General features: G+C 39.1%; 1 protein-coding gene across 6 annotated transcripts in view; it reads right to left on the reverse strand.

Moving 5' to 3' along the window:
* sema5ba (sema domain, seven thrombospondin repeats (type 1 and type 1-like), transmembrane domain (TM) and short cytoplasmic domain, (semaphorin) 5Ba) overlaps positions 1 to 26,157 on the reverse strand; it is a 364,937-nt gene that overhangs the window by 12,052 nt on the left and 326,728 nt on the right. For 2 of the 6 annotated variants that reach the window (XM_030125702.1, XM_030125701.1), the window contains exons 16-22: positions 23,949 to 24,096; positions 21,854 to 22,079; positions 17,698 to 17,910; positions 7,610 to 7,780; positions 5,550 to 5,633; positions 4,914 to 5,051; positions 2,972 to 3,016 (exon numbers count right to left, since the gene is read on the reverse strand). In XM_030125702.1, coding sequence (XP_029981562.1) covers positions 2,972 to 3,016; positions 4,914 to 5,051; positions 5,550 to 5,633; positions 7,610 to 7,780; positions 17,698 to 17,910; positions 21,854 to 22,079; positions 23,949 to 24,096 — 1,025 coding nt within the window. The remainder of the gene's footprint in view (positions 1 to 2,971; positions 3,017 to 4,913; positions 5,052 to 5,549; positions 5,634 to 7,609; positions 7,781 to 17,697; positions 17,911 to 21,853; positions 22,080 to 23,948; positions 24,097 to 26,157) is intronic. The other 4 variants (XM_030125703.1, XM_030125704.1, XM_030125705.1 and 1 more) reach the window with 4 other exon arrangements.

Genomic DNA, 26,157 nt, shown 5'->3' on the forward strand with positions numbered 1-26,157 from the left:
ACATTGGAATTTATATCACAATGTAATTACAAATTGTGTTATTTCACTGTAATTCACGTTTCTCCTCATTATATCCTTTATTTACCAGGTGAATTCCTAATTCCCAAAAGTGACCTGACCTTTTATAAATCCAGGTAATAATTTGGTGTAAATAGTGAGTATTTCTTGGTAATGTAGCAGTGTAATAAATAACCTAAAACAAATGTGTAACAATAATGAGGAAACACATTTAAAGATGAAAGGAAGCAACAAGGCAAACCTGTCTAGTATTTACTACAGTGTTAATATTTTGGTGATCACATTAGTGTCACTTTTAATTATGTCTTTATAATGAAATGATTAGTACAGCATTAAACACCATGTTGTTATTGAGCTGTAATATACATTGTGGAAAAAGATTGACATTTTCTTATATTTTCCCCGTCCCCTGAAGGGGAAGCAAGGGGTATTGTTTTTGGTTTGGTTTGTTTCTTTGTTTGTTAACACTTTAGCAGCAAAACTATTGGTTGAATTCATACCAGATTTGGTTTATAGATACAGAATAGATGTCATTACATTTTGGGAAAAGTAGGTCAAAGTTCAAATCCCCCCCCCCCCCCAATTTACATAAAATGGCTGAAATTTGTTGATGCTAACATCAGCACACACAGACATGATGACATCAGCTGGATCGATGCCTAAATAAGGTACAATATGTGTGAGGGGCAGGGTTTGTTGTCCCTGGCACCACTTGTTTTTTACATGTTGACTTCTTAATCTGATCTAATCTAATCTAATCTACTCTAATCTAATCTAATCTAATCTAATCTAATCTAATCTAATCTAATCTAATCTTCTATGAATTGAAAGAAAGTTTATTTTTCTTCTTACACAATTGACTACTAATTTTTCAAATTGTTCCACAATGTGTAGAAGGTTTTATAATGAAGTTATTGTGGGAAGTATTGAAATCTTATATATTATAAATATTGAAATTGAAAATACCGTCTACATTTAAACTCTTTAAGTGTTTTGGTCCAAGCAGGACACTATCTTACATAATGTGTTTGGAATCAGCTCCTTAATCACTGACCCACCCCTCTGTACATTCAGTTAACCTGATGCTGTTATTTTATTTCTCTCCTACAGACTGTGAGATTTCAACATTGTTATGAATACAATGTTTATTACAGCCATACTGTGTGACATGGATCTAATAAACACAAGTATGACACGTTTGCAGACTCTGTGATAATACAATCTCCTGAATGTCTGTCTACAACGTTTTGTTTTGTTTATGAGTTACTTTATGTACTGCTATAACAGGAAATGATGAAGTTAGGCTAAAGTTTATAGAGCAGTGGTAGTCGTGTACTGGTAAAGAAAAGCACACACACACACACACACACACACACACACACACACACACACACACACACACACAAAAAACACATTTCAGCAGACAAATGCATATCGTTAGCCTTCTAGCATAATTGCCTAAGTCATACACTGTGTGGACAAAAGTACTGGGACATGTTGAATTCAGGTGTTTCTTTTCTAACAGGGGTCTGGGATACAAAACAATAATGACAAATGTCATAATATAATTTTATATTCAGATAAATATCATATTGATTAATATTGATGTTTATGTGCCAAATCAGCATAAACAGGACATCTTACAGCTGTAGACATGATGCGTCCGAATATTTTTGTCCATGTAGTTTATAAACATCAATATTTCTGTTTCAAGTTTAATGAAAGATTTTTCTTCCTAAGTGAGATGTGAAGAAAGTAGATGGTTAGTTGTTGTAGAAAATTATTATTTACATTCAGAGCACGAAAAATATTTTAGAAATTTAGAGGTAGAACATTTAAAATAGTCCTGGATAAAAAACAACAAAAAAAAAACAATGTTCACCTGCCTAAGGACCGCAGATGAAAAGTAGTTATTTTTACTAATTCTGGCATATTTACTTGTGTATTTTTTATACAGCAATGTTCATAAATATGCATGGTCCCTATTAAATAAACCAATAAAATAAATTTAAAAAATAAATGACTTGAGATATAAACATCAATATTAATAATCAATATGATATTTATCCCAATATAAAACTATATTATGACATTTGTCATTATTGTTTTGTATCCCAGACCCCTGTTAGAAAAGAAACACCTGAATTCAATGTGTCCCAATACTTTTGTCCATTTAGTGGATGACTTAGGCAGTTATGCTATGAGGCTACTGATATATTAGTGCATCAGAATGTTTCTAAAATAGACATTTGTGGTAAGTGCAGTTATCCTGTAGGATGGTCGTGCTGTCATTAGTTGTGAGACCAAGACAACAGTCCTGTGTGGACGTTTGTCGCAGTCTCATACAGAACCTGTCTGAAGATAAAGCTGCATTTTCTCATCTTTGGTCTGCGATAGCCCAGAGTCACACAGCGTACGCTCAGTTTACCCTCATACTAAGCTTTGACGTTGGTGTTTGTGTTTATTAGGACAGTGTTATTTCTCTCAACAGATTTCTTATTGCTGCTCTGATTTTTTAAGAGCAATTTTTAAATTTCACACTATTTTGTGCCATTTCTCTGCTTGTAACCAGGAGTAATCCCATTATTATGTCTGAGTGAGGGTGTCATGAAAGTTAAGAACTCTCCTGTTGTGATGAATAAAAGCATTAAATTACAAAGGCTATTAGTCAACGATGTTTCCCATATTTAAGCCTTGCATCTTTTGACAGAAAAATGCATTTACTGTGGATATTGGTTTGGCCTTCTTATCAGTGGGGGTTCAGTTTAGATTTTCTAGGTTTCTGTCTTGTTCGTAATAATCCAAATACTTGGACAACTCCATCTAAATCGACGCTGGGATAAGACGCACATGGAAATGCACATATAATGCATGAGAACACACACGTGGACAGGCTGGAAACACCTGAACATGCACACAGAGACGAGGCGAATGCAGCTGTTTATCCACTTACCTCCACAGTGTTGGTCCTTATCAAAGCCAGATGCAGGGAGAATGACTGCAGAGAGGAGAGGAACACAGGGTCAGACACACACACATGCAGCACACACACACACACACACACACACACACACACACACACGCACACACATGCACACATACAGGACTACAACACCACAGGGGGGTGACACATGCACAAACAAAAAACACTGAATGACAAATTGAAATGTCGTTCAAATGTTACAGCAGTGGTTCCACGGAGACTCTGGGACTTTTTTTTGCATCAACGGACGTGATAACTTTCTGGAGAAAAAGTGTCCGTTTGAGTGAAATAAAAGCTCTCCTTCGTCTCTGGCAGAGACACACAGCAGTAGGACGGTCATTTACAGCTACAACACGTCCTGTCCCTCGCAAATTTTCCAAGGAAAGTGAAAGGGAGCAGGAGGGGTTGACGTGTGCGTGAGTGGTTTTAATTACAGCATCACATTTACAAATCATTTTTTCCAATTTGTTAAATTTTTTCAGCTTCCTCGCAGTCCCCGTCCCAGCCCCCTCCTCTGTGAGTGACCTTAACAAATCCATCCATCGCCTCGCTGAAATTTGCAATAAAATTAGCTGTGGTTTGGTGTTATGACATCCCATTAATATTAATCGTTCTAGTCCGGCCTCATTTGGGATTCTGAGTGTGAGGAGGCCAACGCTGACAGGCCATGAAAGATCAGTTCAAGAGAAACTTTTCTAGATCGTCATCAGCATAACAAGGTGCACCTGGGGGCCGGCGGGGTCAGTCGATAACTTGTTGGATTCGTATGGACTTAATTATGGCCAATTAATGGAAGCAGATGAGTTTAGTGCTCAAAGAGGATGTCTCACACACACACACACACACACACACAGGAGACAGTGATGTTTATGGAGAATGAGGATGAGGGCTGTTGTTGCTGAACATGATGTGACATAAAGTAAGCTAATAGTGTTTTTTTAAACATTTTAAAGCAAACTCAATACATTTTTATCTAAGTTCATTGTTTTGCTTGTTGGAAGGTAGAACCACTTCAATAGCAAGCTAGTTGTCTACTTTTCGTGATGAACCTATAAATATATTGAATGGTGTTTTACAGTATTTTAATTTTTCTTTTTCTGAATTTTGGTGATGCGTTTTTCAGATTTTTAGTGTTGTGTTTATGATATTTCATGCTGAACATCATAAACAATGAGGATTAAGTTTTAAATGTAATAAAAATCTTCTTGAAATTATGTCAAACCAAAATCTAATGCTAACTTTAAACGAATAACGATTATATTTAAACCTTGGTTAGATCTAAACCTTCCAGTCTGTATTTAATTCTTTTATTCAGTCATACTGCTCTATTAATGCTAACAATGTTAGGCTAATTGTCTAACTTTTGAGCAACTTAACTTACAAACAATGCAGTGGCCAGTTTAGTAATACTTCTCCTTTCTTTTACACTTACTAGGCCCCAGCAGCAGGTATATTAACTTGCTATTTAATTGGTCATTTTAATTGGTTTAAGCTAGCACGTAGCCTACTTATCACTTAAAGTGTATTCATTTAATTTTCCATCAATAAAGGTGCATTTAGCAACTTTAGCTACTCATTGTAAACCAAGTTTTGATAAACTCTAGATTGTTTTATTTTTTCGCTAAACTCTAGATTAATCTTAGGTTCAACTAAGCCTGTCTCTGGCCCATGTTGAAAATAAATCTTTTCACCTTAACATGTTATCTTTGTTGGTAACCCATAAGTAAAATCAATAAATTTGGAGAGAAAGACAACCCGTAGGTACGACAAAGTGAGATTAGAGTCCGAAGCACAACTCCGTTAAAGTGACGTCACATTTCGAGGATCGACTGACAGACTTTTCCAACCCGTTCTAGTGAATTCACTAAGGTCCGCCCAGGTTCAGGGTGCATCCAAGAACTCGCTGACTCACCAGGTATTTCATTGCAGTCTCGGCGCTGAGTGCTGTTCCCCACACAGGGGGTGTTGCCCTGAGCACCGCACACCCGACTCCTCATCTGTAAGCCTGAATCATCACAGGCTGACCACAGCGACCAGGCCATCCAGCCACCTAAACACAGAAAAGAACAGACAATCAATGCAGACCCAGACAACTGCGAGGCCACGTCAAACTCTGATGGCCTGGAAACCAAGCGTGCCCAACCAAGTTGCCGCCAACAACCCAACTTGACCCGACCCGGGCCGGCTAGACAGAAAATGTTTGTGATGTAAACAGGATTGGAAGAGTAAACCTGTGGAGAGTTTGTTTAGTACATAGCGGAGAGTTTGTCTCCTGAGCCAAGCTTTAGTGCCGTTTCCCCCACAGCAGGCGACTGAGTAGTAAACAAAAGCCCCTACCCAAGAGGAAAGAGAAAATTCCCAACTCTCAGCCCCTCCCTTAGAGCCGTGCACTTGCTGCCCTCTTTCACCCTACGTCTGAAAAGCACCGGAGTGGAGGGACCACAGGCTACTGCAATGAAAGGCTGCTGAAAGAACTAGATTGTTATTCAGGGAGCTTTCAAGTGTGCAGTTTTGGCAGAGGGGGCCCGAGCAGAGGCAGAGGACAGACCTCTTTTACCTTTCCTATCAGTCTGGTGTTCACCGACATTCTGCTCTGTCTCCACCAGTTGTTCCATTCGTGCAGCATAACCATCTAGACACACAAAACACACCCACCTCCTCAAACATCTTTAATAACCACGCGTTACTACAGCCCTCTGTAATTGCTTCATTTATTTCCATTTATTTGTGCCACACGCAAGATTGTACGGGAGTCAAATGAACGTCATCAGGCCCGAGGCTCCTTGTTAGTATTCCGTCCCCACAGTCCGTCCTGCTGTCCTCCATTACTGCCGGAGACTTTAATCAAATGACCTGCGACAGGGGCATCAAATATCCCCGTGACTGACAGCCCAGCTCGCCTCCAATTAGGCATGCAGAGAGGATGGCGGTGGCAAGAGGGACCCCGATAGATGACCGACGTCGTGCCTGTCAATAAATGAACGGACGCGGAAAACGGATTGGGGGTCACAGAGGTTGTCAGCAGACGGCCGATCAGCACCCAACAGGCAGACTTATTCCACATCAGACAGGAAAACATAAACCTGACATACATGAGACAGATTAGCATCCCGAGCAAAGGGAGGGAGAAATACGGAAAGGCATTTACCTTCCTTTGTGTTTAATTGCGAGGGAGGTCGATTGTATGCCTCCCCTTCCCCATGAATGACAGTTGGACTAATTCAAAATGAAACACAGCTGAGGGAAAACAACCAGGAAAAAACTATTTAATCCTGTGCAACAAGACACAGACACAGAACAATGAATATTTGTCTGGGCTGTTTTTTTTTTTTTTCGTTTTCCGACAAAATGAAAAACGAAGAGATTAAAAAAAAAATCACAGTATGGCGGCCAAAAATGTTGAAAGCTGTTTGATATTAAAGTGCTGCTAGAATCAGACTCAGCCTGAAACCTTATTACGAGATCTGATGCTGGAGTTTTTCCCCCTCTTGGATTAGCAGGCAGATCTCATAAATATTTCAGTGCCCTTGTGGGAGCAGATTGGAAGTAGAGGTGGAGGTGAAAACATGCATGAGACATTGTCATACATCTTCCATCTCATCATCAAGTGGTGGGAGACTTTGGGGTGCGGTGAGGTTACCCTCCAAATAAGAAAAATAACCATCGTTACAACACCTCATTTCACTCCGGATACGATTTGATCAACAACCACATGCTTTTCTTTTACTTTATGTGTTTTTTTGTGTCACTATAGGCATTATTAACATTCCGTGTTATGCAAAATCTGTGATAAAAACTGTAGTGTTGTGAGTAATTGCTTTGCAATACGATCACAGATGTGGTACAATGTCAACAAAATGCCTGTTATGGAAAAAGGTACCAGAGGTTTTCCTTTTCTTTTCTTTTTTTTTTACATGTTTTACCCAGATGGGACCCTCTCTCAAATAACAGCTACTGCATCTGAAAAGAGACTTTGCTTTAGAAATTCATTAGAGAGAATCATTATGTTATTATTTTATGCAGTTCTTCAGTACTTGCAGGACAATGAAGATAGTCTTCACCTACATTGTAAGCTAGTTGAAGGAGAAATGCTAGAAAACTTCTGTTCCAAAACCTGGGAAAGTAAAACTTAACTAAACTGTGACTACAACAGAGTCAGGAGTTTGATTTGTTTTGGGGGGTAAATTCGGTTATTTTGTTGCAAAAGATTCAGAATGTTTGCTTTATATACTGAATATGAACATGCACTTAATATCCACATTTTGGTGCATTATGTAACATTTCCATATGATAAATGTGACGATGATGCAGGTGGATCTTTTTTTAGGCTTTTCCGAGGGGTTGCCATGGTGCTTGAGTTTGCAGCCCAGCAGGAAGCGACATGCTGGCAGGACGGTCTGTTTTCTCAGCATGACTCTGTTCATCTTTTCATATATGCATGACCTAATTTATACATTAGAGGAAGATGACAGTGGAAATTAAGCAAAGGAGACATGATGAAAAACAAAAAAAAACACAATGAATGAGATGACTGCATGCATGGACACTGCACAGCGGTGGTATGACGACATGAGTCGGCTCTAGCTTCGTGTAGAAGTATGACCGTACCGTCGCAGGTGTGGGTGTTACACAGGGCCTCCTCGGTGTGCAGTCCGATGCAAATGTCTCCTCCGTTGGCCGGTGCAGGGCTGTTACAAGAGCGAGTGCGTTGGTAATGACCACCGCCACAACCCACTGAGCACTGAGACCACGATGACCAGCAGGACCACGTACCTTTCACTGCAACACAGGTTACATAAGAAAATCAGATAAAGGTTCCATGATGGTTCCATACTACTGTTATCCATATTATCCTGCAGAAGGTGTTCTATTCCCAACAATAAAAGCAAGTTTTATACATTTACTACAGCAATGTTCCCATAAAATGTCAAGCAAAATTGAAGCAAGCTTTAAAAATAGCAAAAGGACAAAGTGAATAATGTCCATTTCTATGAACTGGTTAAATAGACTTTGTGCGTCATAAGTTATACTGGGTACTTGCTCTTTATTCAAATTAAAATTCCAGATGTTTTCAAAACTACAATTTTTTTCCCCAAGACCTTGACTTTATGTACTTTTATATTTGCATACCTACATTTTTGGTTGAGACTGTACCTGTTGTGTGTCGTAGAAAAGTTCATTTCAATAAATGTATGAATGATTATATGTATAATTCCCAGTAAATGAAATTTTTACTGACAGAAATGTTTTCAAAACTTATGAAAATCACAAAAGTGCATGGATATCACACAAACAAGTTTCACTAAAATCATTCCAGTACTGACCGACTGGTGAAATCATATCAAGTTTTTTATATGCTTTCCTCATGTATTTCTTATCTTATGAGATTATGTGCCTTTGAGCATACACTAAAATTCAGCTATGAGAGAAACTTTTTTTCATACTTTATTAAGACTTTCACACAAAATTCCAGACTTTTCAAGGCCTGGAAAACAGCATTTCACAATTCCATACTTTTTAAGACTTTCAAGACCTGCACAAGCACCCTGACAATCTTACACATGACTGTAATATACAGAGTAGAAGAAGTGGAGGATGGTTCTGCTGTTTTCCATTTAAAATGGACATTTGGTTTAGACTATAGTCCACATTACATCTGTTTCAGGTACCAAATTTACTGTTACTTTTTTCAAACATTTCCAAACTGCACATTAAATACATTCTGGAAACACTCCTCATATTACATTCTATCAGCCTGGGTTTCAACAGTTACAATCACCACATTTACATTCACACTAATATTCCTCTGGTATAGAGATGTTCCAGATTCAGTAAGGATCATGTAAACAGCATATTCTGTTGGATATTCAGACAAAGGCCATATTCTGAATATAGTAATTTCCAGTTGAGCTGTACATGGCTTTTCATTCCTTGGCCAACTTAAGGCTGAAGGGGTATTGTAATGGTTTTGTCGTCTGTCTGTCCGTATGTCCATTCTGGCTGAGGGGTATTAATGCACAGCACGCTATGTTTGGAATATGCATCTCATTTGGGTTTATTATCCCAGTTTTTGACTCATGGCTTCCAGTCTGTTTTTGGTCAGCTCTGTGGTGACTAGCTTTAGGTTTTAAGACTGTAATAGAGACGGAAGGCCAAATGAAAAACCTGCAGTTCGGGTCAGATAGACCAGAGAGACACCTCAATACAAAATAGAAAATGAAAGTGATATGTGCAGAAAAAGTTTTGCACAGGCTGCAAACTATGTGAAAACAGCCTCCATCATTTGTTCCTTCAGCTGCCTTCATGACAGTGTTGGTGTTGTGATATTTGTACGTAATATCCTAAAACCTGCTGATATCCAAGTCTTTCATAATGTTTAAAAGTTTTTCCTTAAGACTTTTCTTTAGGTTTGTGTGCAGTGTACAGACCTGACTACAAGATGTGTAGCCAACTGTGGTAAAAATCTCATGAGATGCATTTTCTCATTGTCCTGTATAGATGTCAAAACTTCCTAAAACCCACTAATTCATTAGAACATGCTACATCCATAACAAAGGCTTAATTAGGATTCAGGTTCAGCTAACCTCTATTTAAAGACACTAGGGATGTAACGATTGCCGGTACAATGATAAAACTTGGTAAAATTTCCGACGGTTAGTATTAGAGTTTAAATTCTAATTATCATGATAACCGTGTTCGATTACCGCACTTTAAAAATCATGGTGATACTGCTCATTTCCTGGAGAGGCAGCGGCACTCCAGGTATGTGTGTGTGCAGTTTGCAATGTTTGGCCTCTGAAAACATGATGGAAGGCACCTGCATGGACAGAGCTCCAGAGTTTGGGGATAATGGGCTCCCGCAAGGACCTGGTCTGTCCGAGGGCATGCGCGCGGACCCGGGTCTGTCCGAGCGAGCAAGTGCACTCCTGGCCCCCGCTGCTTCAGATCATCACCCAACAGATAAACCATCTCAATATAGATACTCAGGACAAACTCATGCCAGTTCAAATGGGGCCCAAACCAGTGAACTTCAACTGTACAATGACACACGATATATGTAAAAACCAAAGGAGAAGAGATTTTATAAACTGAAGGAAATTCAACAGTAAATCCAGTGACTGACCTCCAGAAGAACTGAACCATATGCCACTGTTGTGGTTGGTCTGTCACTCACCAGGAGTGAACCACTGACCAGTTTGAATCAGATCACCACTGACCAGTCAGGATCAGATCAGCCTAACATGTTTTAAAATCCTCATTCTTTCAGAATATTTACATTTCTTCACTAAACAGTTCAGGAAAATATGATTGTGTTTCACTTTCTGTTTGTGTGTGTACAATAGTGTATATGTGTGACATTGTGAATGATTTGATCTGGAAAATGCTTAAACAAGCTTCACTATGACCTGTCCAACTACTTTTTTTCCCACTCAAAAAAACACTCAGGAATTGATTGGAGAATTGATAAGGAATTTAGTTGGTAAGCAGAATCGACAATGGCATTGATCTTGATAAAATCCTATTAATTTCCACCCCCAGTGCAGATATCTGTTATGTCCATAAGGTGCCATCTTTAATGCACATTTGTATGTTTGATGTTGACATGTTAATATTTTAATGTTTCTGACAACAGAAAGTACACTGTGTGTGTTATTTTGTTTGTTTGTTTTTTTCAAAATAGAACTTGGTTACATTATCTCAATGTGTGTATAAGTAGTTTTTGAACATTTTGAACACATTACAACAGTACCACGATAATGATAACCGTGATAATTTTGGTCACAATTAGGGATGTAAACAAGGAATCGACTCATGATTAATTGTCGATAAGAATTTGCTTGATTAAATTATTAATTGGCGGTTAATTGCCCTTGTCTACCTTTCCACACCTTTTTCGAAGGCTGACGGTTTGTCCACGCTGCGATGCCGCGGATGGGATACCTGGTCATCAAACCGGATCTTGGTGTTGATGAGTTAGAATGTCTTTATGGACATGGTGGAGCCAAACACAGACCAGCCTGTCTGTTTGTGGGAGCGGTACATTCCTGAATAAATACGCGCACAAACGTGGGGTCGGTATTGGAGCGTTTTCCCTGGAGGTTGGTCTAGTCCACAGTCAGTGAGACAGAAGCTGAAAACATCCTTCAGGCTCCTGATACAGGCCACTTGTTTGCGAAGCTTCAGGGGGTGGGGAAAAGATAAATAGGTGAAAACTTTCACTTTCACTTCTGCGGGGGCACGGACTGCACCACCCTGTACCCCTATAGTATTATAAGTAGTGTGGAAAGTGATGCACGAATGCATTCCCCGGCCGTACTGCGCACGTGTGAGTAACCCCCCCCCCCCCCCCCCCCCCGATGAAACGCACACATGCGTGTGCACCCACCCACCACCAGTGAAATGCACATGCGTGCAACCCCCATTACACACCGTCACATCAACAGATGAATTCCACAGGAAACACTTACTGTATCCAATGGTTCAAAATTCAGGGTCTCAGGAAAATCGCCACTTATCAATTAATCGTTAATCAGTCAATAAGGTCAACCAACTAATGATTAATGAATTAACTGATAATTTGCATCCCTAGTCAAAATAACCGTGATATGAAATTTTCATATAGTTACATCCCTAAAAGACACATAACGAACCTAGATCGGACCAACTGAACTAGCCCTAGATCATAACACTGCCCCGACAGGTTTGTACTGAAGACACTAGGCATGATGGGTAATTACTTCATCCTCCTCTCCTCTCACCTTGGTACATCCATCACCCTGGAATGGGGTCAATCTGGACTCATCAGATCACATGACCTTTTTCCAATGAAACAGTCCAATCTTTATGCTTCTATCAAACAGATGTTGTTTCAGAAATGAGACGCTACTCACTGCATCTGTCAAGCCTGTCCCCAGACGATAGTCTGGTTTTGTCTGTCTTTTATGTTGTCTGTCATTTCCTGTTTTATTTTAAGTTTCTCTCGTGTGTCATGTCTGGTGTCTTTGCTTCCTGTCCCTGATTGTGTCCACCTGTGTGATTACCTGACTCCGCCCTAATTTGTTCCACCTGTATCTCATTGTCTTCCCTCCCTTTTGTGTAATTAAGCCCTGTGTTTTCCCCTGTTCGTTGCCAGTTTGTATTTTCCCTGTGAGATACTTACCAGTGTTTTTTGGATCCTGTCTGTCTGTCTGTGTATGACCTGGTTTGCCATCTCTGTTTTTTGCCTGATCCCTGTCTGTACTTCAGCCTTCTTCTGACTCACCGTGTGTTTGACCTATACGCCTGTTTTTACGGTACGTGAGCTAGCCTGATCCCTATGTCCTGTTGCCTGTTTGACTGCCTTCCCATGTATGACCTGGTTCTGCCACTGACCTCCCTCTGCTTCTTCCCAGTCGGGAAACCGACGTGTACTACTGAACCAGACGGTGGGTTTTCGTCTCCGGTCCGGGGCCCTCACCCTGAGAAGATCCCCGTCACCATTATCCTCAAGATTTTGTACTGTATCATTTTTACTGAACTGTCAGTGAGCTTGGTGTTTAATAAACACTGAACTTTTCAGTATGTCTCTGGGTCGTGCATCTGGGTTCAGTTTTCGTACTTTGGGCTTTACAGCATCAGTTAAAAGGTTTAGGATTTTGGTGTAACAGTGCACTTTTGTGATATTATTAATATGAATGTTCACTCAGTACACACAATTAGACACTACAAACAATACAAAAACACAAGGGGGTAAACTTTGTGTACTTGTGGCCCCAGGTGGCCACTAACACCAGGAAGATGAATCATTCCATTTCCACACCTCAGCACACAGGGGTATACTGTCCCTTTTTAGATCCCAGCTGTGGGCGCTTGTCTCAATAAAACAATGTGTATAAACTCTTGGGTTTTTGTCAGCCCCCCCTCCAATAGATTCTGGCCAAAAACCCCACGTTCTACCACTGTGATAAATGTTTCCCTCGGATTTTCTGTCTCCCTAATCATATCCTACTTTGTCTTTGTCCTGTCTTGCTGTTGCATTGATTCATTCTTCCCATGGGGACCGTTAATGTTTCATCTGATCTAATCAGAACAGCGTGACTGACTAATTGACTGGCTGGTTGACTGGCTGATGTCCGTTTGACTGGAAGAGAGAGAGGGAGAGACGGCGTTGCCAGGTAACGTCACAGTGCTGCAGAAAACTCCATTAGCTGAGTGGATTAGTGTGACGCTGAGAGGGAAGCAGGCTGTGACCACTTAACTCTGACTAGCTCTCCCAGGCAGTCATGGCTCTGCCTGACTGACTCCGACCAAGTCACTGTTTACCTGATTGAATGGCTGAGTGTCGGATTCCCTGAACGTCTGACTGCTGACCTGACTGGCAAACAGGTCTGTGACTTTCACTGTCCTCCAGTGTTCTTCTGCACTGAGTTATTAAAGGTCAGTCCTGGGAGATGTGCTGTTCTTCACCTACATGTTTTCATTTGGCGTCTTACATGCACCACAACTCAAAAATGAATTGCAATGATCAAAAAATAACAGTTTGCTTTGAATCACACTGAAGTCACAAGAGGTATAAATGAGAGTAGATGTGAACGCTGAGGACATAAGCATTTAAAGATTTTACATTTTACATTTAGATGTAGTCAGTGGTAGAATTCAGACCATGGAATAGTTTGTGGAGTAAGGATGTACTGATCCGACTTTTTCAGTTCTGATGCCAATATCGATCCTGGGGTCTTGCGTATCGGTTGACACCTGATAACGATCCAATATCATTGTGGATTTAAAGCTGCGTATGACTTTTGTCACCAATTTTTCATCAAATCTGTAAAACCCGAGTCATAGCCTGAGCATCACAAAATCCTTAAGTCTGTCAGTGATTACTCACCTGAATCTCTTCCCTCACGATGAACAATTTCAAAGTGTACTCCACCGTAAACAGTCCATTTGTTTACAAACAGAGCCAGTTGGCCAGTTGGGCATTTTCAGAAATGTGCTGCAATATGCACTGTGGGAAGCGGAACTACACGCAGCTGCAGTAGCAAGAGGCAATGAAGCTGTTTCCATGTTTGTTGCCGCTGTGACCATAATGCGGTTGCGTGGAGCTTCACTTCCCACAATGCACGTAGAGACAAATTTCCGAAAATGCCCAACTGACCTACCTGCTCTGTTTGTAAACAAATGGACTGTTTATGGTGGAGTACACTTCGAAATTGTTCACCATGAGACTTTTTTAAGGTATTAAATGCAGATTTGGAAATTCAAGACTTTTTAGACTTTTTTTTTAGACTTTTAAGACCCTGTGGGAACCCTGTACCCTGTAAAAGCATTACTTGTCTCCTTTAGTCTGTATGGACAGCCATTTTTATGTCAGTTTGGTGTCTAGGTTTATAGAAAACACACATCTCTCTTATAAAGTTCTTTTTTTTTTTTTAGGTCAGGCGTAGGATTTCCTGTAATCAAACTCTGGATGACTGACTTCCTGACTTCCTGCACTGTCCGACTTTCACTCTGCAACACACTATTCATTCCGATCTCCACTTCGATCTCCATTGCCTCAATCCTTCTCATCATCCATTTCTATTTCACACTCATTCTCTCTTTGACTCTTGGCCTTGTCCTTCTCACCTGCATGTCTGCCCGGGACAGCCACAGTGAAACCAGCTGTACACGTGACAGCCATGACAAAAAGCTTCCTGATCGCCTACCTCCTGGTAGAAGATAACCAAGGTCACATCACCAGGGCTTCTCTGGGTCACACATGTCAGCTGCTAAGCTAACCGCTATGGGTTTCATCTGGGTACGAACAACTGACAGTTAAATACACTGCGGGAATTTGATCAGCCCTCGCACCGACCAGCCATAAATCATTGTTTCACAAGGTACTAGTCATGAATATTTAAGCTGAGCTCTTAGCAGGACCGTTTTTTTAATGCCATGCTATGTGTGTGTATGCGTGTGTGCACTTATTGCCTGTGCTCAGTCAAGTTTAATAAGTGTAGGCTGTCAGTGCAGCTGCAGCCTGTGGTCAGCAGAGTTCTAGGTCAGCTGATTATGGTTTGATGAGGAGTTTGAAATAGATAACTTCATTTGTCCAAGGACTCTCGCTGCACTGCTGCCACTGCTGGTAACCATTAGCTAATGAAGCTAATGATCCACTCAGCATGATTTTACTACTACCGTTGACCTCTCCCTGTCTCTCTCTCTCAGTGTCTCCCTCTTTATTTCTGTCTCTGAAATGTGCACATCTTTTCTTTATTATCTCATAATACTCCCAACAAGTTAAAAAGACCACAAGCCAACTTTATCACCACCGTGCTCTAGTGTTTGTGACCTTCTTACATTCAAATGGTTGTAAAAGAAGAACTTGATCCTTAAGGACATAATAGAAATGATCGTTTAATGTACAATGAGCTGTGCTAGACAGACTTTCAATCAGATTAAGGTGTTTGACGTTGAGGCAATGGGAAAAATTTACGGTCTTATTTAGAAGAAATCATCTGTTAGACTGAAGGAGAGAGTCACTTACCAATCTGCAGAAAACCCATCATATTTTTACATTAAACTCCAAATTTCAATTAATGTTTCCCATTTAAAAGTTGACATAAAGGTCAGTTACAACACCTACCAGAATTCTTAGCTACTACATAAGGATGTGACCAGAGGAAAAACTTTGTGAAAGAAGTTTAAAAAAAACCTGCTTCTGCTTTAATTTTCAACCTTGCTGTACTCAAAACTTGTGTTTTGTCCTTCAAGAAACAAGGACGCTGTTCATCAGCGTTTTCTGCAACTCAAAACTCTGAGCCTTGAAGATAGGACAGTTTGGTCTTCTAGGTTAAGAGGGGTCTAACACATCATCATGCAAAAACACTGCATTATACAGCAAGTCAACAAGATGCAGTACTTCGTTACATATTAACAACTGGATTTACTGATAATCTGCAACATTTAAATGTTGTTGTGGTTCATACAAAATTACAGCATTTTAACTTTTAGTAGTGGATGAAGCTTTTGGGGAGTGCTGTCAAAACACCACTCTTTAAGTACAAGTGTGCTTGACATTTTATCATCAAGTCCCTGAGTTTGGTTGAATTTGTAAGATAAATGTAAAACAAAGCTGTTGTTTTCCTGTTACTGCTTGTATGTGGCTGTTTGGACAATGGTCAGATTCAGCTGTAACCTTGGTGTTATTTAACAGTGATGGTTTTATTGGTGTTTTTCAATCATTTCCACAATTTTGGAACAAATCCCTCTTATTTCTCAAATCCCCATTTATTCATCTGTCATATCATTTTCAAATTTCCTGTCATTCTTTTCTAATTTACCACATACTTGTATAGTGTTAGCATCTCGTCAGTATCACAATATATATAGCAGGGGTGGCAAACATATGGCCCATGGGTCAAAACTGGCCCACCAAAGGTCCCAATCCAGCGAGTGGCGAGAATTTGGAAAGTGCAAAATTTACACTGAAGATATTAACAGTCAGGGGTGTTGAACTAATTTCTAGTGGGTCAGGAGCTCGTTTCTGTACTAACTCATTAAATTGTTAAGCCCAGCGCAACCCAAAATATGTCCATTTAACGCATTTTGCGCTATCCCGTTTCTGGGCTTGCTCTGTGTTCATGCAGACAGCTGAGGGGGCCCATCTAGTCAGATGAGGGTGAGGAGGTCCAGGGGCGTAGAATTGCATAGGGATGCTAGGGACACATCCCTACCAATATCCAGCCACTACTGTTTTGTCCCTTCCAATACAACCGCTGTCCGTAGTGTTTAGTCAATGATTATGGCACACAAAGGGTTAATAATTGGTCTCTGCTAGAAGTCCTGTCTCTAAACTAATTATCACTCTCCGATTGGCTCTGCAGTTTTGCTATCGTATATGTGATTGGCCGACCCCGCCGTTACTTCATCTACTTGTAAACACTACAATTACCTGTTAGTTGGACAGGACAGGAAAAAAAAAAATGTTGGACCGTACAGGAGGCAGTTCGTATCTCTGGGTTAAATAGTGAACGCACCTGTTTAGTGCATCCTTCAGTGCAAATAGTGAGCTAACAATGGTTTAGCGAACACAACGAGCACAGAAACAGATTTTGCGTCCGTTAAGCCTCTGCGTTCACTGACCCATCGTTAGCTCACTATTTGCACTGAAGCAAACGGCTGCATTCACTATTTAACCCAGAAATGAGCCGCAGACCAGTAAAATAATAGTAGAGTAACCTATAAATAATGACAAAATTTTAACAATATGAACTGTGAAATATGAAATAGTAAATGTTTTGTGCCTTTGCAGATCCACTGTGATCTGTAATAACATTTTTTGTGAAAAGATAGTTTGTAAATGTAAACATTCTCCTAATATATTTCCTTTTTTACACTAAAGAAAAATTATTTATAGGCAATTATGCTATTATTTTACTGTTCCAGCCCATTTGAGATCAAAGGGCTCATCTCCTTTCTGTACCTACTTGACCCATTTTCATAAACTTACTCAGAAATAGTTGAATTGCACTTAAGTTGCAATTTTATCAACTTCTATATCATTCAAGCATATAATACCTAAATAGTGCCTTTAATACGTATCCAGCTCCATATAATGACCAAATATGATCTTTGACCTGAACTCATTTGAATATCATGTTGGATATCATATTTGGTTCAGAATGATACTATACTGTGTTTTGACATAATAGTGTGTGTTCGTGTCCACTCACCAGGACAGGCCTGGACATTACAGTCCTGGTACTCAACTGGAGATCCCCGACAGGCCACTGGAGCGCTCTTCCCCTCCGGTCCGGCACATGTTCGCCGTCGGGTGCGGTATCCTTTGGCGCAACTCTGGGAACAGCTCGACCAGGTCTCCCATGACAACCAGCCAGTGCCCGCGACTCTGACCACCGGCGTCTTTAAGAGCTCCTCGACCAGGGCTGAGGAAACACCGGAGTGAATAAAAGAGTTCCACTACAGATCAAAGTCAGGGATTCAACATGATCAGACATGTTAAAGAAGATGTGAAGCGTGCTGGTTCTGTGAGAGGGAAGTCAGACCTGTTGAATGACTTTGCCAGCAGGCACATTTCTCTCTTTGTCCTTTCGGAATCTGTCTGTGTCTCTTTTATGCATCCCACAGTTCCCTGCTGTCAGTATTTCATCAGTTTGTCAGAGTCGATGCAACCCCCAGGTGGCTGACAGGGGGAGACAGGTAATCGATTCAGGGGAGGGGGGCATGAAAACGCCACCAGTGGAGAGCAGCCAACTGTGACCCTGTGTAGCTGTGCCTCTCTCTGTCAGTGTGTACAGTACGTGGGAGTGTTGGACTGTGACCCTGTCGCTGACAACATGTAGGGGAGCTAACAGCTCTAACAGGAGGGCCCTTTCACCATGTCACACTACTGCTGGGAGAAATTTTAGCACGCCTCTGCCTTCACACTGTTCAGACGAATGTATGGTAGCTGTTCAGGGTGTGTTTAAACACCGCTGAAAACAGACCTCCGCTTTTAACCTTTTCAAACATTAACCCATAAAGACCCAAACATCCACCATCTACTAATGTAAAATGTTTAATATCTTCTGAGCCACTAATCCTATTAATACATGTAAATAATTGGTGTAAAATGCAGTTTGTCATCTTTTCATGGTCCTCAGATATGACCCATTTGGATGTTCAGAGGCTCTGTATTTACCATGGAAACACTGTCCTCTTCTACAACATTGATTCAACAGTAAAACCCATGGAGTTGGATCAATGACAGTGGATGGAGACACTTGGTTTATGTTCAGTTAATGATAGAATTTGTTGAGAAAGTCACTTTTTCTTTGTTTTTTTATGTTTCTGATATAATAACCTTCAACTTTAATCTGAGCTTTTATGAACATCTACGTGATCACTAAATTAAATATAGAAAAATACCTGACTTTCACTGAAAAAAAGCAAAATCTAAAGGATAAATCATTTAAATTCTATATTTAAGTAAATATTTATATAAATATAAATTTTCTTATTTTTCTCTTATATTTCATTTTTCACTCATTTGTGGTTTTTCTACTTTTTTTTTTTTTTTTTCTGCACTTACTTGTTGTATGTTGCTGCTGTTAACTGTGAAATGTCCCCAGGGTGGGATAAATGAAGTCACATCTTATCTTATCTTATTATAATAAATAGTGAAAAATCACTTAAGAAAGGTTAAATACAGAGAAAATTTGATTTGGGAACTGTCACAATAGTAGTACTGGGTCTTTATGGGTTAATCTAAAAAATCAAAAAAGTCTGCACAGAAGGTTACATGAAATTTTACATGACATTTCACCTTCAAGGAAAATCAGTGTACATAATTTAAGTACATTTGCACTTAAAAATAAGTACAAAATAAAATAAGAAATAAAGTCCTTATAAGACGTTATAACAGTATTATCCTTTAATAAGTTAATAATAGCATCATAAACATATTCATTGTCAAATTATAAGACATTTATAAATGCTTGTAATAAACTTGATAATTAGACTTCCTGATCACATTAATAGACGTCTTATGAGTTTTGCATCTTTAACTGTAAATAATAGCATTACAAATGGATTAAATAAGATAAGGCATACAGTTGATAAGTCCATAGTTAGCTGCAAATAAATGCACAATGAAGTATATATTCATCTGAATACAATGTTTAGCAACAATATAATAGAAATGTTATTAAAAAATCAGTTTCTAAGGCCATTAAAGAGTAAAATGAAACTCATTACTTTTCTTAAACCATTAAACTGTATATAGATTCTTCCATAATTTTTAATATGTATTTTGAATGGGTTTACCTACTAAGTAATAGCTACAAGAAGGACTTTAATATGCATTGTAAAACTGCAGTGTTTGATAGTTTTTTTGTTTTTTTTTTATTGTAACTGGGCAAAAATTCCATTATTATCTTTGAGCAGATTGTAATTGAAGTGGTGTGAGATGACATCAGACGTCCACTGCCCCAATTTTTGCAAATCACAGGTTTCTCCAGACAGGTGGGAGGGTGGGGTAACATGATTGACAGCAGTAATTACCTGGATGGGGCTCTACTTCACTTTTCTGTAACAGCATTAATTGATGTCATGTATATGATGTACATCTACATTTCTACCCAGCTGCAGATGGTGTGTGTAAGCTGTGTATATTCAGATTTTGGTCCACCCCTGACTTTAGCTGTAGCTTTCACATATTATTTTCTTCCCACATTCAGACATTTGACTAATGCTGCCTTCACGTGCAGTCGGGAAGATGAACCCTTCCCGTGTGAATTTGGAATTACAAGTGTGTTGTGTTCAAGTGCTTTTCTTGTAGGAGCAAAATTAAAAATGGCTGACACACAATTTATCATGACCTGCTACTTGACTTACACAGTTTTGGACATGTTAATTCATTTGCTACAATGTTTTTTTCATTCATTCGTTCATTTATTTCCTTGAGAAGGTCATGGACATGTCTACACTGACATATATAGAGACGAACAACCAGCCACTCTTACATTCACACCTATGGGCAATTTAGCTTAAACAATTAACCTATTAATGCAGAGAACCCTCACACACACGGGCAGAACATGCAAACTCTACTTTTTGGGGGGAAAATTGTTTTTTTTTTTAAATCAAATTGTATTTAGTTTATTGTATCATGGACAATCTGAATTAATTAACTGTATCAATCACAGTAAAGAGGGGCAGCTTTAGCCAACATGGTTAGTATCCTGCTGTAGTCCCCGGCCTGATGACAACAGGCACCCTAAAAAACAACAATATATTATAGCACATTAATTAAAAAGAGAGAGTTAAGAGAGCTAAGAGACAAGATAAATCAAGAAAGATAAAAAAGTGTAAGTATAGTGTGAACTATAAATGTGCAAAATCATCAGCTAACGGCAGCAGAACGGTAATCAAATCAGTGCTTATCATTCCCGATTAATCCCTCGTTGCTCTCAGCCGTGATGCAAAATTCAAACATTATTTTCAGCTCGGCAGCTCGTGTATAAAAAATTTTCCCAGTTCCCCAGCGGAAAATACGACATGAAGGGGCATTCATGTGCAGGTGGGATTATGGTAAACTAGCGCATTGACCCGTGGGGCTCCACAGGTTCTAGATGTGGTAGTTTTTATGCTGTTCTGTATTTGTGCATGCTATACTGCATTTGTCCAGCAGTCACCGCCAAAGCGTTCGGGGTATAGCAACATGACTGGAAGGCTATTGTATTCCAAAATTACTAATATCTCCTTAAATACTGGTCTTATCAACTTGCTGTTTTCACTAGTCTCTTCCTCGACCAAAAATACATAAGTATACCAAACTGTAGCAGTCAGCTCTTTCCAGATTTTTTCTGGAGTCCCGTGACACACACACACACACACACACACACACACACACGCACAGAGGCCACTTGGCTTTTATAATATAGATACTACTTACAAACTCAAAACTGGGGAACTGGGAAAAAAGGTTGATACATATGTTTCTGAGGTGAAAATAACCTTTGAACTTTTCAACATGGTGGAAAACAACAAGGGATTAATCACGAATGATAAACACTGCTTTTATTAATGTTCTGCTGCTGTTACCTGATGATTTTGCACAATTATAACATACACAATTTGCAAAAAAAATTACAAAAAAAAAAAAAAAATGCTGTGGCAGATGAATTAACATGTCCAAAACTGTTTCACCCAAGTAGCAGGTCACGATAAATTGTGTATCGGTCATTTTTCATTTTGCTACGACAACAAAAGCACTTGAACACAATTGTAAACAACCCCTAATTTTGAATTTATTAAAGGAGAACATCATCTTCCCAATAGCATGTGAGGGCAACATAAATCACAGTGCGTGTTTTTGCATTAACTTACTGTCGGTCTCGCAGGCTGCTGTCCCGTCATTGGGACAGAATCGCGTCTCCACCTTCCTCCGTCCAATCTGCAGCTCGTGGGGATCAGACAGGTGGGCTCGACACATGTAGCGCATCCTCTGCTCCTGACGGGCACCCCCCAGGGTCACGTTGACGGGCATCCAGGGGGTCCAGGGTGTGTTCCTCTTCACCTCTGGACATGCCTCTAGGTTACAGGCTTTGTACTCCTGAGCACAAGAGGTGACACAACAGGGGGAGATTATTGGGAAAGAAATGTTTGGTTTGTTTAACCCATTAAGACCCAGTGCTACCTTAGTGGCAGTTTCCAAATTATTATAATTTTTTTTTTTTCTATATTTAGCCTTTCCTACATGATTTATCAACATTTATTGTAATATCATCATCATCTGTATTTTAAGTGAAAATCAGGTTTTTTCTTAGATTTAATTTACTGATCATGTAGATGTTCATAAAAGCTCAGAGTAAATTTTAAAAAGTAAAAATATATCAAAAACAGAGGAAACTGAAGACAAACCAGACGGTTACTTGTGCTTTGAAATGATTATTTATCATCACGATAAGACAAAGATTTGAAAAAACTATAGGGAGAAAGTTTAATTATGATGATTAACCCATAAAGACCCAGTGCTACTTTTGTGGAAGTTCCTTTTTTATCACTATATTTAACTTTTCTTAAGTGATTTATCACCATTTATTACAATATTATACGCTATATTTTGCATTTTTATGTGAAATTTAGGTATTTTCTTATATTTAAAGCTGCGTATGACGTCCGTCACCAATTTTTCATCAAATCTGTAAAACCTGAGTGATAGCCTAAGTATCATGAATCACTTCCCTCATGGTGAACAACTTCAAAGTGTACTCCATCACAACCAGTCCATTTGTTTACATACCAAACCAAAACTGAAACCAAACTGTCACTCGGCCCTTTTCGGAATTCCACGCAGCCGCAGCAGGAAGAACCAATGAAGTGTTTCCATGTTTGTTGCTAATGCAGCCATACTGCAGCTGCGTGGAATTCTGAAAAGAGCCAAGTGACAGTTTGGTTTCGGTTTGGCTGATGTTCATAAATGCTCAGATTACTTTTTCAGCAAAATCTATCACTAAGTGAACTTAAAACCAGTGTGTCCATTTGCTGTCATTGATCCAACTCTATGGGTTTTACTGGTGAATCAGTGTTCAAGAAGATGACGGTGTTTCCACGGTAACTATGGAGCCTCTGAATGTCCAAATGGGTAATATCTGATGACCATGAAAAGATGACAAACTGTATTTTACACCAATTACTTACATGTATTGATAGGATAAGTGGATCAGTAGGTATTAAATATATTACATCAGTTGAGGCCTTTGGTTGCCAGAGGATGTTTGGGTTTTTATGGGCTAATGATGGTTTCAGAGAGTAAGTAAACACACAGAAAACATATTCAATAGAAAATAGCTGAAGCTGGCAGACAACCAAGTGTTTCTAATCAAATATTTTCAGTGCTGTAAACAGTGTCACTTAGATGTCATAAGCGCCTCTTGAAATAGAAGAACACAGAAGGGGTATATGCTTGGAAATAACAGAACTGATCAATGTTGTTTCCTTTTTCAACTAATAAAACATTTCAACAAACAACATTGTCTCCAGAGGCTGCTCATCATTGTACTTCGATAAAAAAAAATCACCTTGCCTTTTTCACTTTAAACAAATCAAACTGTGCCATTTTATTTTGATGCCAAGGATTTTACTGAGTGTTTTCACATTTTCATCATTCATCATCTTCAAGTGGACATCCTGCTGATGGAGTATAATACATGGTCTGGATAGAGAACACTAAATGTGCATTTAGTTATCTCTGTGCACATCATCCCCTGCTTACCTTCATAATCATTTTGCTTTTCAGCCTCTAACACACACAGTATCTGCTCCGATAAAGCTTCATAACAACGTCTCTCTTCAGGGATTTTCAGATGACTCATTGTAATTCAGCAGATGAAAAATCTAGACAATTGGTCTTTATTGTCCATAGCAGAGGTGGAAACTCTTTACAGATACCGCTGACGTGAACAGATGTGTAGTTTCGTACCAGTGCACATCCCGGGCAGCTGTTGCCGTTCTCACAGGTGCGAACCCTGGAGTGTACGCCTCCACCACACTCTGTGCTGCATTTAGTCCAGGAGCCCCACGGGGACCAGAATATGGGCTGAGGACAGGACACGCCTTCGTTACAGAACCTGAGGAGATACAAGCCATAGGTGACAGATTGAAAGATTCATTAGAATACAGTAAAACATCATTAAAAATGATTTATTCATGCTACATTTAGTAGTAGTCTTTGAATACATAGAAAAGGGCTGTAAATATTATTGTTGTTGTAACTGTGCTTTAATAGAGCATATATATATATATATAGATATATAGATAGATAGATAGATAGATAGATAGATAGATAGATAGATAGATAGATAGATAGATAGATAGATAGATAGATAGATAGATAGATAGATAGATAGATAGATTATTACTCTAAAATTTAAGTCCTGCACTGGAAAAAACCTAAATCTTACCAAGTGATTTTTTCTCATTTCTACTCAAAGTATCAATAAAACATAATCACCTAAAGAGTAGTGAGATATAAAAAGTTATTTTTAGACAATAGATCTAGAAAATTTTATTTCAAGAAATCTTACCAAGATAATTTTCACTTGTTCCATTGGCAGATTTTTTTTAACTTGTATTAAGCAAAAAAAATCTTGAACTGAACCTTGCATCTGCCAATGGAACAAGGGAAAATTATCTTGGTAAGATTTCTTCTTCTTCTTCTTTCTTATAACAGACACATTTAAACACAATACAGTAAACAAGTTTATGGCAACATAACTTAATAATAAATAATAATAATACACAGAGCAGTCCATGCCCCGTGCCCTCCTGCAGAAGTGAAAGTGAAACTTTATGCTCATTTATCTTTTCCCTACCTCCTGAAGCTTCGCAAACTTTCATTTGAGAGGACAGGACATTTGTCCAGGACTATTACTATATATTACACAAATGTATAATAAGTCTAATGCGACAATAATGATTTTTTTTTGTATGAAATGTTTGGTGTGGTGGCATGCATTTTGCCATGGCGCTGCACCTTACCAGTGGAAATGCTGATAATGCATCACACTTATATAGCACTTTTTTGGACACTCAGAAATGCTCAAGACCTATCATATCAAATTTAATTGTATTTTAAAGACTTTTTTAAGGTATTAAATGCAGATTTGTAAATTCAAGACTTTTAAGACTTTTTAGAACTCCATGAGAACCCTGTACATAAGACACTGATTGAGACTATGAGCCAAATTTACTGAATGTCAGGGTGTGACATAAGTCAAAGTACAAGAATAATACAAAGTTATCAGTGCATGCCGTCCAGCTGTATAGTCAATAGTTGGAAACAGCGAAGCTCAGATGATCAAAAGCTGAATCGAGGAAGAAGAATGTGGACCAGGGAAAAGAAAGGAACCTGGGATAATTGTGCAAAGAAAGACCAAGGTTGGTAAATTTGCCTCCATAAACACACCAGACATGATGATCAGTGTGTCCATGTTGTAAATGTCGATTGTAGCAGCTTCAAACTGTGAGACTGTGCAAAGCGATTGTAGAGAGGATGAAAAGCTTGTAAAATATCCTACGCAAATTTCAATTAAAGTCAAAGTAAAGCATTTTCTAAACTGAGAAGAGTTCCTAAAACAGATACTTTACAGTAAAGTATCAACAACTACTCTATCCCATAGAGATGAATAGACAGTCACACACAATACTGTATAGTAGTACAAGGTTACTCATACATAACTGTAGATAGTAAAGGGAGTTATTTGTACAAACCTTCGATTGTGAAAAACACCGAAAAACATGTACAGGTTCATTCTCCTGTCAGTGTCTCTGACTACAGTGATTATGATGATCTGGAATTGGTCCCTGAGCAGCTTCAATGGCAGCTAATATGTGCTAATGTTAATGCTCAGTACTGTGTGTGTGTGTGTGTGTGTGTGTATTCAAATGGGTAAAATGCATAGACTGAATTTCCCTACAGTGATAATAGCGAGTAAACCTTTAACGTTTTTGTTATTAGCCACCATCATTACCGTATAGTATCCTTGAATCTCCGTTATTGATACAAGAGCTCACTGAAATGCAAGTCAAGGTGAACCATTTGCATATATTTAAAATGTCTTTTTCAGAAATGGTTTAATGAAATTTTATAATGTCAAATGGACAAAACAGGCAGATATGATGGATGGATG

This window comes from Sphaeramia orbicularis, chromosome 21 (genome assembly GCF_902148855.1).
Source record: "Sphaeramia orbicularis chromosome 21, fSphaOr1.1, whole genome shotgun sequence".
In the NCBI taxonomy this organism is placed as follows: Eukaryota; Metazoa; Chordata; class Actinopteri; order Kurtiformes; family Apogonidae; genus Sphaeramia; species Sphaeramia orbicularis.